Raw genomic sequence first — 16,232 nt, forward strand, 5'->3', positions numbered from 1 at the left:
AATTCTAAATCCGTCTTGAACTCCAAATTAGTTGGGAACCTATAAGATTACCGGAGGATAATGTTAAAAAAAACAAAAATCAGAAACATGCAACTTTTTATTAAAAAAAAAAAACAAGTGTTAAGATCGATCTCTTTTTTGATTAATTTGAAAAAATTAATAAAATAAAATGAAAGATAAAAGCATTCCACATAATAAAAATATTTTATTTAACATTTATTATAACTAAAGAATTTTTATTTATTACCAAAAAAAGAGAGAGCAAGTAATCTTGCCACGTCATATCCTTTGTAGGTTGTTCCTTTAGCCCATTTGATAATGGATCATGCTAGAATCCCAGAAAGTAGAAACAAGTGTTGGAGTCAATTCTTTGCCTCAGGTGCGTGGAGTATGGTTACATTTGGTTTGGAATATCACTCTATTCAATAAAAATAAAAGGGTTTGATGAAATAGTCATGGACTATCATATATTCGTATTAACAAAATTACTCTTATTAAATAGCTTAAGGCAGGTATTCTTATACTAGAATAAAAAAAATTATACCTAATTTTAATTTAGCCATTGATTTGCTTTGTATATATGACTTACATATATAATAAATCAGAATCGTTAGATATAAATATGATCGACGATGCAAGATTGGAAATGTAACTGTCTAAAATGATTTTGATCCAATAGATAATTGATATTACAAAATAACCTTATTTTCTTTAACTTTTATTCCAGGCCGTTTGACGTGACATAATTACAGAAATTAGAATCCTAACATTTTCAATAATTTTCACAATAGAGAATGAAAAGACAATTATTAATTATATCAATTAAGGGTTTTATATTTCTCATTCAACATGAGAATTGAATTCTCATGTTGTAGAGACAAAAAACATGTGGGACCCGTATGTAAGAAAAAATTATGTGTAGGACCCACGTTACCTGTTTTAGATAACTCATCATTAGGGGTTTGAGGGTTTCGTATATATAATAGACCAATTCCCAATACCAAATAATTTCCTTGCTAAACTTTGACCCCATAATAAATTTATGGCAAGCAAGGACCCTTTAGATTTCATTTCATCTACTTATCCTAATAAGAAATATTGGAAATTAGGTATAGCAGATGAGAAAAAAAGGTGACCCACACAATTGATGTCAGCCATGACTGACACAGACCGGGAGCAACCTTATAACAAGGGAACAAAACTATACATAGTGATACGGTGGTGGGTACTCCTTTTTTTCAAATATAAAAATTTTTATTTTCATTTTTGAAATTTTTTTTCTGGCCACCTTTAAATTTTTTCCACGTTTGGAAAAAGGAAATACCTACTTGGGTATTCCTATAGGTTGGAATTGGTTGTTGCGTTTAAAGCGTTCCATAATTCAGTACAAGGGTAGTTATATATCTTTGGATCACTTTGAAGAGACATTAATTAGGCATTGCCATATAAATCCCTGCTATGTAGATACTTAGACCATGACATTTAAATAGTTATTATCTCGTGGGACGTGGCAGCAATATATAATGTATAATTGTGTATATATTACATAATGAGGGGTGCTGCTTTTCCAATAGCAATTAAAACGTGTGATATAAGTCGCAGTTTCGGTAAGTGGGACTAGGACTCAGTTTCTGATATACCTCATGAGGCGAAAAAAAAAAAAAAAAGCTCAATCAGTTGATCGTGTCGTGGACCAGAGTTAATGGAGATTCCAGCACAGTGCTTTTCATTGTCCTCAATGTTTTTTTTTTTTTTTTTTTTTTTTTTTTTTTTGAGATGTTAAAGATATTTAATTAAAAAACTGCTGAGGGCAAACACAGATGATTTCCCTCTGGTCTGTCTAGATGTGCACGTTAAGAGGTGTAGGAAAAGGTGACAAAAAAGAAGAAAATGGTACCATGATGCAAACTAGGGCATGTGAATACAACTAAATAATTGTGATTTACTAATAACAAAATCCTCTCGCCAAGACTACTTGTGAGCTACTTCATGACACCGCTGTGCAACTAAGTTGAAAGTTGACAAAGCAATTCTTCTTTGCTTAACACTTCTTTGCAAGCAGATGGCTGAAAAACATCAAATAAGCATATCACAATGGTGGAAACTAGAATATTATGAGCCTTGATGAAAATTTCTAAAGGAAAATGTAAGAAAGATAATTCCTACTTTATTGGTAGTAATAAATATTATCCGGGAACTTTTCCACAGACACTGAATTCCTGCATAAAAAAAGATTGTAATTTTTACCTGAAGCAATGACAACAATTTGCCCATTTCGGTGTCCACGTCCTTGAACATAGTTAAGCTCTCTGGAAGAGTGTTCCTTAGAAAGAATAGCATTGCTGAGGCAGCTTTTTCCTATAAAAGAAACACAAGATTATTAACTTATAATACATGTTTGAAAAATAAGATAAAGAAGACACACATGCTGATGATAATAACAATAATGACTTGCTCGGTGATAGTGAAAATATAAAGAATGGAAGGATGAGTAAAATATCTAGACACTGTTCATGCTTCCAAGCATTGCCAACGATCCCACCCCAAGTGTTCATTTCAAAGAAAAACTATCAAAAGATAAATTGCTAAAAAATTTCAACATGAGATTGAGAGGAGGTATGTATTGATCATAATAAGAGGAGGTACCTTTTAACTATACACCAGGGATTATACCTTTGTTTATATAGTCATGAGTGGCATACCAAAAAACTAGCAGCAAAATTCATTCAAATGAAGCAATGGATGAAGTGAATAATCTAAAACTGAATTAATCCCCTAGACTACTAGCAAAGTGAGTTTATATGTACTTCAGAGTTGTTTCTCCTGTATTTATGTTTCAGGGAAATGAAGCAACTATCTATGGGTTATGGAAGTTTGTAGATCATAATAATCAGCTTTAACATGATGCAAGTAAATTCAAATTCAATTTCACATCTATATATCTACAATACCTTCACTTTATAGTCCTGATCATTGTCAAGTGCAATAGAAAAAGCATTCAGAAGCCTAGGATGATAAAGGGTTTGCGCCACATGGACAAAGTTTGTAGGCGTCTCCATAAAATTAAAAGCTGCCAACCTAACTTGAGCATGAGAGTCTTGGAATGAATTCAAAACTTTGGTCAGCACTTCCCCAAGAAAATTTTCCATCAATACCTGCCAAAAATGTAATTAATAAACAAAGGTTAGACAGTGTGAGAAAGTAGTAAACCTCACCAGCAATTAAGTCAAAAAGTTATTAATATATATGAAAGCAAAGAAAAGAGAGTTGTTAAGATGATGAGGTCACCATTTCATCAGAGAACTCTTTTGAGATCACAGTAAGCATTGTAATTCCAGCATGGCGCTTCTTCCATTCCTTGGAATCCAAGTAAAGAGGCAACAGTTCTGAAGCAATTGCCAATACTTTACTCCCTCCAAGTGTAACACAAAGTTGTTTCAAACACTTTATTCCAAAGTCATGGTCATGGTCATGGTCACCAACACCACCATCCTCTTCAATACACAGAAGCATTTTCATAGAAACGAGGAACAACCTAACCACAGTTTGAGAAGGAAGGTTCAGCAACACGTGTTCACCGTACTCTTTTACCTCAGTCATGGCCATAACCAACTCAAACGCCAAACGATGCGTTTCATTGGTCAAACCCTCACTCTCCGCGATCTGAAGCGCGTCGAGAACCATGTCACTCACGTAAGGCTTCAACAGAAGAGGCTCTTGAGACACCAGATTTATCAACTCAACGAACGCGATTCGAAAATAGGTACCTTCGAAACCGTGCAATAGTGTGAACACGCCAGCCATCATCGCGCGTAAGAGCTCATGGAACAGTGAAGGATCAGAGAACAACTGAACCAAACTCACAACCGCACCAAACGACGCAACCTGAACGTTAGGGTTCGACGACGCCAGAGAAATCAAGAACGACGAATGAAGAAGGCGGCGGCGGTTGTAACAGCCCGTTACGTACCGGTATTGTTAACATTAATTATGATATTAAGCGCAGTTACAATCACAGCAGTTCATTTATAAAACGCGAATAAATTTTTTCCGACTATTACGCGAGCATTTAAAACATAAAAAGGCGTAATAATTAAAAGCTGTGACCGTAACCGTAAAATCTTGCGGAAGACTTATTTAAACTATTTTTATCACTTACGTTACTTATTATAAGTTACTAAGGAGTTCCCATAAACTCACTTAGCCTATTTCCAACTTTACGTTTTTACCAATTCGAACATGTTTCACTCTAAATTTTTCTGCGACCAAACCGATCGCAACCAACCCTTCTTCTCAGATTATATTTTTGTATTACTTAATTCCCTTTTTAACAAGCTATCATACGCTCAATTCGGAGCTCATTTGCTCCGGTTATCGCCGTTTGAAGTTGGATAAGCAATTAGCCCAAACAACCCCAAAAACAGCTCCAAACCACTCACATTGCTCGAATTACTGCACTCAATCCACTCAACCATTTGCTCTCAAATTTTTATCCTACAAACTAGACATCTAAAACTTCATTTTGATATATCACACGCTTAATTTGGCGGAGAAACGAAGCGGGAATTAATTTCCCAAATCCGGTCCAGAATCTGCCTCAGGTGCAGGGGCACATGGGCAGTCCGTGTTTCTCTATTTTTTTCAGGCCGAAGATCAACCCAGAATTTCCTCAAATTTTGACACAAGGTAGAGGACATCTCAACCTTCAAAATGGCGTATGGCACGTCCCTAGGGGACCTCTATGGAGGGAGATATGCTCTCCCGAAGTTTGCCTAAAATCTGCCAATTCTACAGAAAATTCGCCAGAGTTTCCTTTGTTTTTCCAATAATCCCAAATTTGTAAAAGATCATTTAAACCTCAAATGTACCTAATAAACACATGATAATACAGTAATAATCCAATGGGTGGCACACACAAGGACCAACAACGCCTTGGGGCACTTACAACCCAATCCAGTTTATAGTTATTAAACATAGAGTCCATATTAATCATTCTTAAGTAGTTGCAATCACTAACACCTTTTTCATGCATATTTCCATCATACATATTATCATAACCTAAAATAGGCCTAAGGCCCTTCCATCATAATTAGACATGCATCAATACTATTACAATATGGCTTTACAAATTACAACTTGAAACTAAAACTTCAAATTACATTCTTCTAAAATTTCAACTTAATTTAAAAGACAACATAACCAAATACATCACTACTAGACTTAGGCAAAATGGCATGAACAAGATGCTAATGAAGCTACTAATAAATACAAATGACATGTTCATGCCCTAAGTCTAGCCTAGGCCACACGGCCAACAAAATGCAAAATATGAAGCGCTCCAGCGCTCACTCTGCGGGCCTCTTGCCCGAGGCTCCTGCTCCACTGCTACCTCCTGAAATAAATGCCCCGAGACGGGGTGAGATATACGAATATATCTCAGTAACCAAGAGGTTCTGGAGAAAACTCCACCCAATGGTTCACTTCGATGCATATCAATAGAATACAACAACCACTTTGAAAACGGGATATAGCAAGGGATTTAGAGAATGGGGAATATAAAGAAAACAAAATACGACGATACGGGATGGTAACCCCAATTCCACGTACGCCCTCGGCATATATAAGCCTATGGGTATCATCCAAGGTGTGTTCACAGAAACCACAACCATGATGCCCAAACCAACCAAAACGCCAAAGACATTCCTAGTGTGCTCCTACCCGGATCACACACCATGACCGCAGTCAACTGGAACTCCCTCCTGGAGACCTATCCAGCGGAAGTCCGAAAATGCCCGAAGGCTAATAAAACTGTCTACTGGCCAGAGACTCGGTACATAAGTACCCATAGCAATAATGCATGCATGCTCATGTGTTATATACTATTCATACACACTTCCTACCGTTACCATCAACTGGCAAGGTGGAACAGAAAAGGGGAACAAGCCCCAGTACCAAGAGGTTACCTTAATTCGTGTTTCCACAAGCTCCGCAGCAGCTTATCCCTCAACTCGGTACACAGCGGAATGCCTACACAGAGGACATTCCCAATCACTCTCAGTTCAACCCATACATGTTAATTTATAATTACACATGCAATGAACCAATTTCTTACCTCAATCCACTTGGTCCCGGACCAAGGGCAATTCACTGATTCAAGATTCGGGATTCAGGTCGACGTACGGCAACCTATACAATAACGTACATCCATCAGTACTCGTCAAATAGTATCAAAACGCAAAAACACAAAAATCCTCCCCATCCTCCCTTGATGGTTCGGCCATTGTAGTGTAAATGTGAGATTTATTTTTCTAAATTTTCTTTCTCATTTTGTTACGTCTCATTAGGTTGTCAATAGGCCAGTTCAAGTGCCGGTTCGTCATTTTCGCGTCGAATTACATCAAAACGCGAAAATCGCCAAATCACCCCTTTTCCCCTTGGAGGTTCGGCCATGTAGGTGTAAATTTGAGATTTATTTTCCTAAATTTTCTTTCTCATTTTATAACACTCCCTTAGGTTGTTTAGAGGCTAGTTCAATCGTCGTTTTTCCGTTTTCCGACATTTACGCATCGTTTTGCGAAATATTTCATTCTGGGCTCATTTAGGTCTCTAACACAATTCATTTTTTTCCATTGATTCAAACACTCTCCAAGCACAACACAACCCATCTAAGCACCATATAACTACACAAATCATCATCCAAATCATTTTTCAACATCAATTCCTCAATCTTTCCTCAAAGAATCGAATTTTACCCTATGGCATTCCAAGGAATTTCCATACAACTTTAATCATTCCACACCTCATACAATCCTATTATATCAACATACAATCATACAACAACTCATCAATCCAATCCTAACACATTTTCAAAACTCAAAGTCATGACAACCTCAAAATTTTCTAAGTTAAAAATTCACATTTTTCATCAATAATTTTTATTGCATTTATGGCTACTACACATCATTCTAAGACACATTCATGTACAAACATTTTCCAATTGAGCTCTCTAAACACATCAATCCAACAAGCCCTCTTTAGGGTTCATAAATTCAACCACAAAATTAAACCATTGGAACACAAGGAAACTCACCCAAAAGCTTGGCACAAGGCTCCTCCTAAACATACTCCACCATTGGAGCATCAATCAACACCATTTTCACAAATCTAAAGGAAAGGGCCGCAGCTTTGGGGAGGGTTTTTCTCAAAATCTAGTGGCTTTCAAGGCTTGGGAGTACCACCAATGGATTTAGAAGGCCATTTCCATCAAATTTCAAGACAAGAATCAATGGATTTGGTGAAGAAATGGCTAAGTTATGGTGAAATGAAATCTTGGAGGGGAAGGGCTATGGTGGCTGCGGGTTTGAGCAAGAAGAGGGAGGAAAGTGATGCATGAATAGTGCCAAGCACATGTGGCTTAAGTCACTTAAGTGGGGTGGGTCCCACCGCCACCTCACGCGATTTAAAACTAATCCGAATTTTCCTCCGATTCCACTAAACGTCCGTAAATTCACAACCTATTTAGAAACTCAAATTTTTAACATTAACTATTCCCCTTTAATTAGGCTTGATCAGATGAATTAAGAGTCCTCCATTCGTTCGGAGAAAACACTGTTTTAAGCTATTATGCGCGCCATTGGCACGCTTCCCCAAACTGTCTTAATTTCATCGAATATTATAAGAAATCATATTTCCTAACTCATTAGACCATTTTTAACTCATATTTGAAACCTAGAGCTCAAAACTCAATCGGCACGTTTTACGGTGCAATCGTACCGCGGTATTTTTACCCGCGAAAAACACTATTCACTGATTTTTCTGAAACTTGCCTGTCCACTCAATTTTTCGTTCTGAACCCATTTCCAGGGTTATTTTTACCATCTGAGACCTTCTACTCAATTTTTATCTTCCTAGGGTTGCGTGTTGGCTAATTACCGTTTTGCCCTTTCTTTGTATTTTGGCCTAATCTTTTGGATTTTCACTAATCCATCACTTGATTGCTCACTTAATATTTTAATTACTTGATTTAAAATTGTGAGGTGTTATATTCACCCCAACTTTTTAGAATTTTGTCCGCAAAATTAAATCATACTCACCCGCTAACTCAGGACACAGCCGGAGAATCTCATCCTCCCGCTCCCAAGTAGCATCCTCAAGTGTGTATCTTTACCATATTACTTTTATCACAAGCATGATCTCCTTTTTATGATACTCATTATCCTTTGATCCTTCATAATTACTCGTCTCTCATGGTTCTGTGACATTTTAATTCCCAATACTTTAAACTTTCTCTGGTTTACCGTTTCTCTTTCGCTGATTTGTAGGTAATAATATAACCATATTACGGATTTGTCGGTATCAATTTACCTCATTCTCATCTTTATCCATCCTTCTGACCCATGGTCGTTCTCAAAAGCACCTAATCGTTTTCATACTAGGCTCTAACCGTTCTCATGCACATTCACTAGTTATTCCTGGAGTATTTCCAACTCACATGTTCTTTAGTACTTAACTCTTTTCGCTGTCCTCACTGTTTTCACAATACCCCAACAACCATTTCTTTCTATTACTGTTACTACTCTTATCATTTCGTTGTTTTCTTGGCTTTCACCCAAGCACATACTTTCTAGTTTCAAAGGCACTTTGTCGTGTCCTACAATTACGACTCACATTAAATTCTATACTCATATACTTTATTTTTCCTTGTCACGTGTCTTCACCTCTTTTTAGGTACTCACAACTATATCTTTCTCTTTGTGATACGAAACTAGCAATACCCATACTAGTTTATATTTTCGATTAGCCCTATAAGGCCTTTCGACCACAAATACTCATGAAATTTTTCCATCTACAAACTCATATTCATAATTTACACTCATTGTTAAACTCTTTATTAGCTTAACCATCTCAACTTTACCAACTCAACCAGCTCAACTCCATACTTAGACCTCTCACAGTCTAAACACAACACTCATCAATGACCTCCACATCAAGGCCTCATGCTTAATATTTTCTCCCACTAACTATTTTCAACTTTTATTCCACTCCGACGTTGCAACTTAACCATATGTTCAACTTATTTATACCACTTTTTCGTAATCATCGTCATTTAATCCTGAATGTCAAACTCAATATAACATCACCTTACAGTTTTCACCAACTTTCACCAATCATCTTGGTTGTTCGAATCAATCAACCACACCAAGCCATTTCACTACTAACTGATGGACCCTTAAAATGCCATGTCTCTCACATGCAAGTCTCGTTCTATAGGAATCTTTGAAACTTAATTATCAAGTCACATAAAACTAAATCCATCCTTGCCACTACTTATACAATTCCCCACCGATTGGTATCTCAATCTCTCAGAATATTCAAAGCTACCACAAACACTCAGTCATACCTCATTAATACTTAACCAAAACAATATTATCATTGTGCATTTTCCACACACTTTCCACCATAAGTGGCATATGCGATTATATATAACACTCCTCAATCCACTCTATCAGTACAACCAAGCTATCAACTTTTAGGCAACCGATCGCAATTCCAGTTTCCAACTATTATTACACATTCGCGCTTGATTCCATGACAATTTACCTTCTATAAGGGCTAATAATTCACCGTTTTAACCTGAACTCTTGATCATTACCAGCCTTCCTAGAAGGACACTCACTCAATCTGTCAACATCAATCTCGTTATTATCTCTTTCATCATAAGACGAGAATTCCAACAAATTTACTACCTCACTTGGAGCCGAAATTATTTCATCAAACTTACTTTACACCCACAATAGTGTTTCACTATCACACTTCAAAAAAATTTACACACTATGCCTCACCTCTTGTATCCAATTCTGACATACTATTGTCCATTTACAAATATCTGACCTCATATTTTGCGTTAATCACATGGAAGAACTCTCTCAATACAGTGGGTAACAACATTCACAGGTTTTAACCGCTCGAGCTCTTGCTGTCCTCAGGGCCCCAGATGTAATGACCCACCGATCAGAGAATCCACCCATATAATCCATGCAGTAATGATAACCTACCACCTGCTGACTGTGTTCTATTAGTATTCCCAACGTTTCTTATTTGTGCACTTATGTAGATCAATTCAACTATAATAGCAGTCTCATCACTGCGGGATACTTCCTCATCTCATATTACTCGTATAACATAATAATAGTCTCCGGGAACATAATCCGCACGGAGATGGCTACACACTTCGGGCACATAAGCCGCACAGAGATGGTAATATCAAGTCTCATAACGTGCACCTAGTGCATAGAGGAGTTCATATTTACATCACATCTGTATACAACAGCAAACGTGTACCCAGTACACAGGGGAGTTCATACTTATAACATATCCGTATATAACGGCAAAACTGGTACTCCGTACACTCCAGATCACACATGGACCCAGTCCATTTGGTGTCTGTATCACTCTGTATATAACAACAAAATATCTTTGGTATATTCACATGGGGCTATCCCCATAACCATAGTAATAATGGTATAATATACACCTGTTATATATATAAGTCAATTCATTTTACTCTCTCATTTCATTCTTCTCACTGATAGTTTACATGTAAGTCACTATTATAATAATTCACATTCTCTTCGTAATTTCATACACATTTCTTAACTCTCAATAGTTCCTTCTGTCATGTTATTGTTCAAATCCATAGTCCATTATCTCTTCCTTGCTTATTCTTCTCACAGATTGTTTTCTCTTTTACTTTGACTATTCACTTGGCATAGTTCATAACATAATCTCTATTCCGTGAATCAAGAATTTTCTCAAAGTTCTGTACACATCTCACAACTTCTAGTCAACATAAAATATTCAAACTCATGCCTAAGCATATCTGTTCATCATTTTCAATAACCCAACAGGTTCTAATCTTCCACCTTGATGAAGTCCCTCCACCACGTCCACCTGGACATAATTGTTTTTACTATACAACACATATACTTGGAAGCTTCACCAATACCTTTTCCATACTATGGACTCATCTCAATTATATATCTTTATTATTCATGGTACTACAAGGTTCATCCATGCAATACCGTACATATCATAGATTTGTTTACAACTTTCACTTACAATCCAACTTTATAAATTTCATCTACAAGGTCAGACAAAACATTTAAGTATGTTTCCCTGAAGTCCTATAATATTCATATTTTACTTACTGCCATCTCTTGTCCATGAAGCAGTCAACACTGCATCCACAACATCAGGCTAAAGACTTACATTTGGTGTTCCAAGGTTGCCACGCAGGCTTCTTACGATGACTACGCATGTAACACAAAGGAATGGGTTGATCAGACCCACACTAAGGAATCACATATGCAGTAATCGATAAGAATCTACATACAACTATGCAACACACAACACAACTATATATTCATTATCAGAGTTCCCTAACAAAACTGCTCTGATACCATAAAATGTAACAGCCTGTTACGTACCGGTATTGTTAACATTAATTATGATATTAAGCGCAGTTACAATCACAGCAGTTCATTTATAAAACGCGAATAAATTTTTTTCCGATTATTACGCGAGCATTTAAAACATAAAAAGGCGTAATAATTAAAAGCTGTGACCGTAACCGTAAACTCTTGCGGAAGACTTATTTAAACTATTTTTATCACTTATGTTACTTATTATAAGTTACTAAGGAGTTCCCATAAACTCACTTAGCCAATTTCCAACTTTACGTTTGTTACCAATTCGAACATGTTTCACTCTAAGTTTTTCTGCGACCAAACCGATCGCAACCAACCCTTCTTCTCAGATTATATCTTTGTGTTACTTAATTCCCTTTTTAACAAGCTAACATACGCTCAATTCGGAGCTCATTTGCTCCGGTTATCGCCGTTTGAAGTTGGATAAGCAATTAGCCCAAACAATCCCAAAAACAGCTCCAAACCACTCACATTGCTCGAATTACTGCACTCAATCGACTCAACCATTTGCTCTCAAATTTTTATCCTACAAACTAGACATCAAAAACTTCATTTTGATATATCACACGCTTAATTTGGCGGAGAAACGAAGCGGGAATTAATTTCCCAAATCCGGTCCAGAATCTGCCTCAGGTGCAGGGGCACATGGGCAGTCCGTGTTTATCTATTTTTTTAAGGCCGAAGATCAACCCAGAATTTCCTCAAATTTTGACACAAGGTAGAGGACATCTCAACCTTCAAAATGGCGTATGGCACGTCCCTAGGGGACCTCTATGGAGGGAGATATGCTCTCCCGAAGTTTGCCTAAAATCTGCCAATTCTACAGAAAATTCGCCAGAGTTTCCTTTGTTTTTCCAATAATCCCAAATTTGTAAAAGATCATTTAAACCTCAAATGTACCTAATAAACACATGATAATACAGTAATAATCCAATGGGTGGCACACACAAGGGCCAACAACGCCTTGGGGCACTTACAACCCAATCCAGTTTATAGTTATTAAACATAGAGTCCATATTAGTCATTCTTAAGTAGTTGCAATCACTAACACCTTTTTCATGCATATTTCCATCATACATATTATCATAACCTAAAATAGGCCTAAGGCCCTTCCATCATAATTAGACATGCATCAATACTATTACAATATGGCTTTACAAATTACAACTTGAAACTAAAACTTCAAATTACATTCTTCTAAAATTTCAACTTAATTTAAAAGACAACATAACCAAATACATCACTACTAGACTTAGGCAAAATGGCATGAACAAGATGCTAATGAAGCTACTAATAAATACAAATGACATGTTCATGCCCTAAGTCTAGCCTAGGCCACACGGCCAACAAAATGCAAAATATGAAGCGCTCCAGCGCTCACTCTGCGGGCCTCTTGCCCGAGGCTCCTGCTCCACTGCTACCTCCTGAAATAAATGCCCCGAGACGGGGTGAGATATACGAATATATCTCAGTAACCAAGAGGTTCTGGAGAAAACTCCACCCAATGGTTCACTTCGATGCATATCAATAGAATACAACAACCACTTTGAAAACGGGATATAGCAAGGGATTTAGAGAATGGGGAATATAAAGAAAACAAAATACGACGATACGGGATGGTAACCCCAATTCCACGTACGCCCTCGGCATATATAAGCCTATGGGTATCATCCAAGGTGTGTTCACAGAAACCACAACCATGATGCCCAAACCAACCAAAACGCCAAAGACATTCCTAGTGTGCTCCTACCCGGATCACACACCATGACACGCAGTCAACTGGAACTCCCTCCTGGAGACCTATCCAGCGGAAGTCCGAAAATGCCCGAAGGCTAATAAAACTGTCTACTGGCCAGAGACTCGGTACATAAGTACCCATAGCAATAATGCATGCATGCTCATGTGTTATATACTATTCATACACACTTCCTACCGTTACCATCAACTGGCAAGGTGGAACAGAAAAGGGGAACAAGCCCCAGTACCAAGAGGTTACCTTAATTCGTGTTTCCACAAGCTTCGCCGCAGCTTATCCCTCAACTCGGTACACAGCGGAATGCCTACACAGAGGACATTCCCAATCACTCTCAGTTCAACCCATACATGTTAATTTATAATTACACATGCAATGAACCAATTTCTTACCTCAATCCACTTGGTCCCGGACCAAGGGCAATTCACTGATTCAAGATTCGGGATTCAGGTCGACGTACGGCAACCTATACAATAACGTACATCCATCAGTACTCGTCAAATAGTATCAAAACGCAAAAACACAAAAATCCTCCCCATCCTCCCTTGATGGTTCGGCCATTGTAGTGTAAATGTGAGACTTATTTTTCTAAATTTTCTTTCTCATTTTGTTACGTCTCATTAGGTTGTCAATAGGCCAGTTCAAGTGCCGGTTCGTCATTTTCGCGTCGAATTACATCAAAACGCGAAAATCGCCAAATCACCCCTTTTCCCTTGGAGGTTCGGCCATGTAGGTGTAAATTTGAGATTTATTTTCCTAAATTTTCTTTCTCATTTTATAACACTCCCTTAGGTTGTTTAGAGGCTAGTTCAATCGTCGTTTTACCGTTTTCCGACATTTACGCATCGTTTTGCGAAATATTTCATTCTGGGCTCATTTAGGTCTCTAACACAATTCATTTTTTCCCATTGATTCAAACACTCTCCAAGCACAACACAACCCATCTAAGCACCATATAACTACACAAATCATCATCCAAATCATTTTTCAACATCAATTCCTCAATCTTTCCTCAAAGAATCGAATTTTACCCTATGGCATTCCAAGGAATTTCCATACAACTTTAATCATTCCACACCCCATACAATCCTATTATATCAACATACAATCATACAACAACTCATCAATCCAATCCTAACACATTTTCAAAACTCAAAGTCATGACAACCTCAAAATTTTCTAAGTTAAAAATTCACATTTTTCATCAATAATTTTTATTGCATTTATGGCTACTACACATCATTCTAAGACACATTCATGTACAAACATTTTCCAATTGAGCTCTCTAAACACATCAATCCAACAAGCCCTCTTTAGGGTTCATAAATTCAACCACAAAATTAAACCATTGGAACACAAGGAAACTCACCCAAAAGCTTGGCACAAGGCTCCTCCTAAACATACTCCACCATTGGAGCATCAATCAACACCATTTTCACAAATCTAAAGGAAAGGGCCGCAGCTTTGGGGAGGGTTTTTCTCAAAATCTAGTGGCTTTCAAGGCTTGGGAGTACCACCAATGGATTTAGAAGGCCATTTCCATCAAATTTCAAGACAAGAATCAATGGATTTGGTGAAGAAATGGCTAAGTTATGGTGAAATGAAATCTTTGAGGGGAAGGGCTATGGTGGCTGCGGGTTTGAGCAAGAAGAGGGAGGAAAGTGATGCATGAATAGTGCCAAACACATGTGGCTTAAGTCACTTAAGTGGGGTGGGTCCCACCGCCACCTCACGCGATTTAAAACTAATCCGAATTTTCCTCCGATTCCACTAAACGTCCGTAAATTCACAACCTATTTAGAAACTCAAATTTTTAACATTAACTATTCCCCTTTAATTAGGCTTGATCAGATGAATTAAGAGTCCTCCATTCGTTCGGAGAAAATACTGTTTTAAGCTATTATGCGCGCCATTGGCACGCTTCCCCAAACTGTCTTAATTTCATCGAATATTATAAGAAATCATATTTCCTAACTCATTAGACCATTTTTAACTCATATTTGAAACCTAGAGCTCAAAACTCAATCGGCACGTTTTACGGTGCAATCGTACCGCGGTATTTTTACCCGCGAAAAACACTATTCACTGATTTTTCTGAAACTTGCCTGTCCACTCAATTTTTTGTTCTGAACCCATTTCCAGGGTTATTTTTACCATCTGAGACCTTCTACTCAATTTTTATCTTCCTAGGGTTGCGTGTTGGCTAATTACCGTTTTGCCCTTTCTTTGTATTTTGGCCTAATCTTTTGGATTTTCACTAATCCATCACTTGATTGCTCACTTAATATTTTAATTACTTGATTTAAAATTGTGAGGTGTTATAGCGGTCGCGGAGAGCATCGCAAACAAGAAAACAACAATCGTTTGGCAACGAACACAAAACCAACAGCGCGACTTCACGAAACTTGTCGTCGTCGTTTGAAGCGATAGACGACACAAGCCATTCAAGAATCTGAGGCCAGTGTTGATGAGTTTTGTATATAGCGGAAACGGTTTCAGCGAGGACATAGAAAACGAGTCTTGGGACCTCTGACTCCATCACTATCAGAAGAAAGGTTTTGGATTCGGAAGATTTTGGATTCTTTTTCTTTTTCTTGGTCTGGTTTGGAAGGTTTTGGACTCTTGCTGAATGTTTACATTGACATGCAAGGGTTGCCTTATATATATAGAAAACTTTTTTGGTGGGTAGTATATGATATGAGGCTGATAAGGGTAGGATATGATATGGGGCTGATAAGCCTCCTGTGTTTGATGAGCACCTGATTAGTAATCTGATAAGATTATGTTGAAGGAGAAAAGAGAAAGAAAAAATAAAATATAATGCAATAAATACAAATATATTGGGTAACATGGGTATTTATTGGGTATCCAATATTGATATCCTATCCTATTGAATCATAACCCAGCTCCTCTCATAAGATAAGAAATCAAGTATTGGATGGGATAAAAGGAGATAATAGGATAAGCTAATCATATCCTATTGACTCACCAAA

At 37.4% G+C, this 16,232-nt stretch overlaps 1 protein-coding gene across 1 annotated transcript; it reads right to left on the reverse strand.

Annotated features, from left to right (window-relative positions):
* Window positions 1–1,810: 1,810 nt before the first annotated feature.
* LOC133289242 (uncharacterized) lies at window positions 1,811–15,778 on the reverse strand. The gene is made up of 5 exons (XM_061487143.1): window positions 15,571–15,778; window positions 3,289–3,953; window positions 2,952–3,155; window positions 2,244–2,358; window positions 1,811–2,054 (listed from the first exon to the last, which is right to left on the reverse strand). The coding sequence occupies exons 1-5, from the start codon at window positions 15,776–15,778 to the stop codon at window positions 1,972–1,974; spliced, it is 1,275 nt and encodes a 424-aa protein (XP_061343127.1). The 3' UTR covers window positions 1,811–1,971.
* Window positions 15,779–16,232: the final 454 nt, after the last annotated feature.

The sequence above is a fragment of the Gastrolobium bilobum genome, unplaced genomic scaffold, assembly GCF_033153095.1.
Source record: "Gastrolobium bilobum isolate Gb01-03AN ecotype WA unplaced genomic scaffold, APGP_CSIRO_Gbil_v1 utg40435, whole genome shotgun sequence".
NCBI lineage: Eukaryota > Viridiplantae > Streptophyta > Magnoliopsida > Fabales > Fabaceae > Gastrolobium > Gastrolobium bilobum.

Excerpts from the sequence above, each read along its gene's own strand:
- LOC133289242 (XM_061487143.1), bottom strand. The coding sequence starts at position 15,778 with ATGGAGTCAGAGGTCCCAAGACTCGTTTTCTATGTCCTCGCTGAAACC. Across the intron at positions 3,954-15,570 it reads TCTTGTTTGCGATGCTCTCC|ACAACCGCCGCCGCCTTCTT; the intron begins GCGACCGCTATA and ends TAACGGGCTGTT. Across the intron at positions 2,359-2,951 it reads ATCAGGACTATAAAGTGAAG|GAAAAAGCTGCCTCAGCAAT; the intron begins GTATTGTAGATA and ends TTTCTTTTATAG.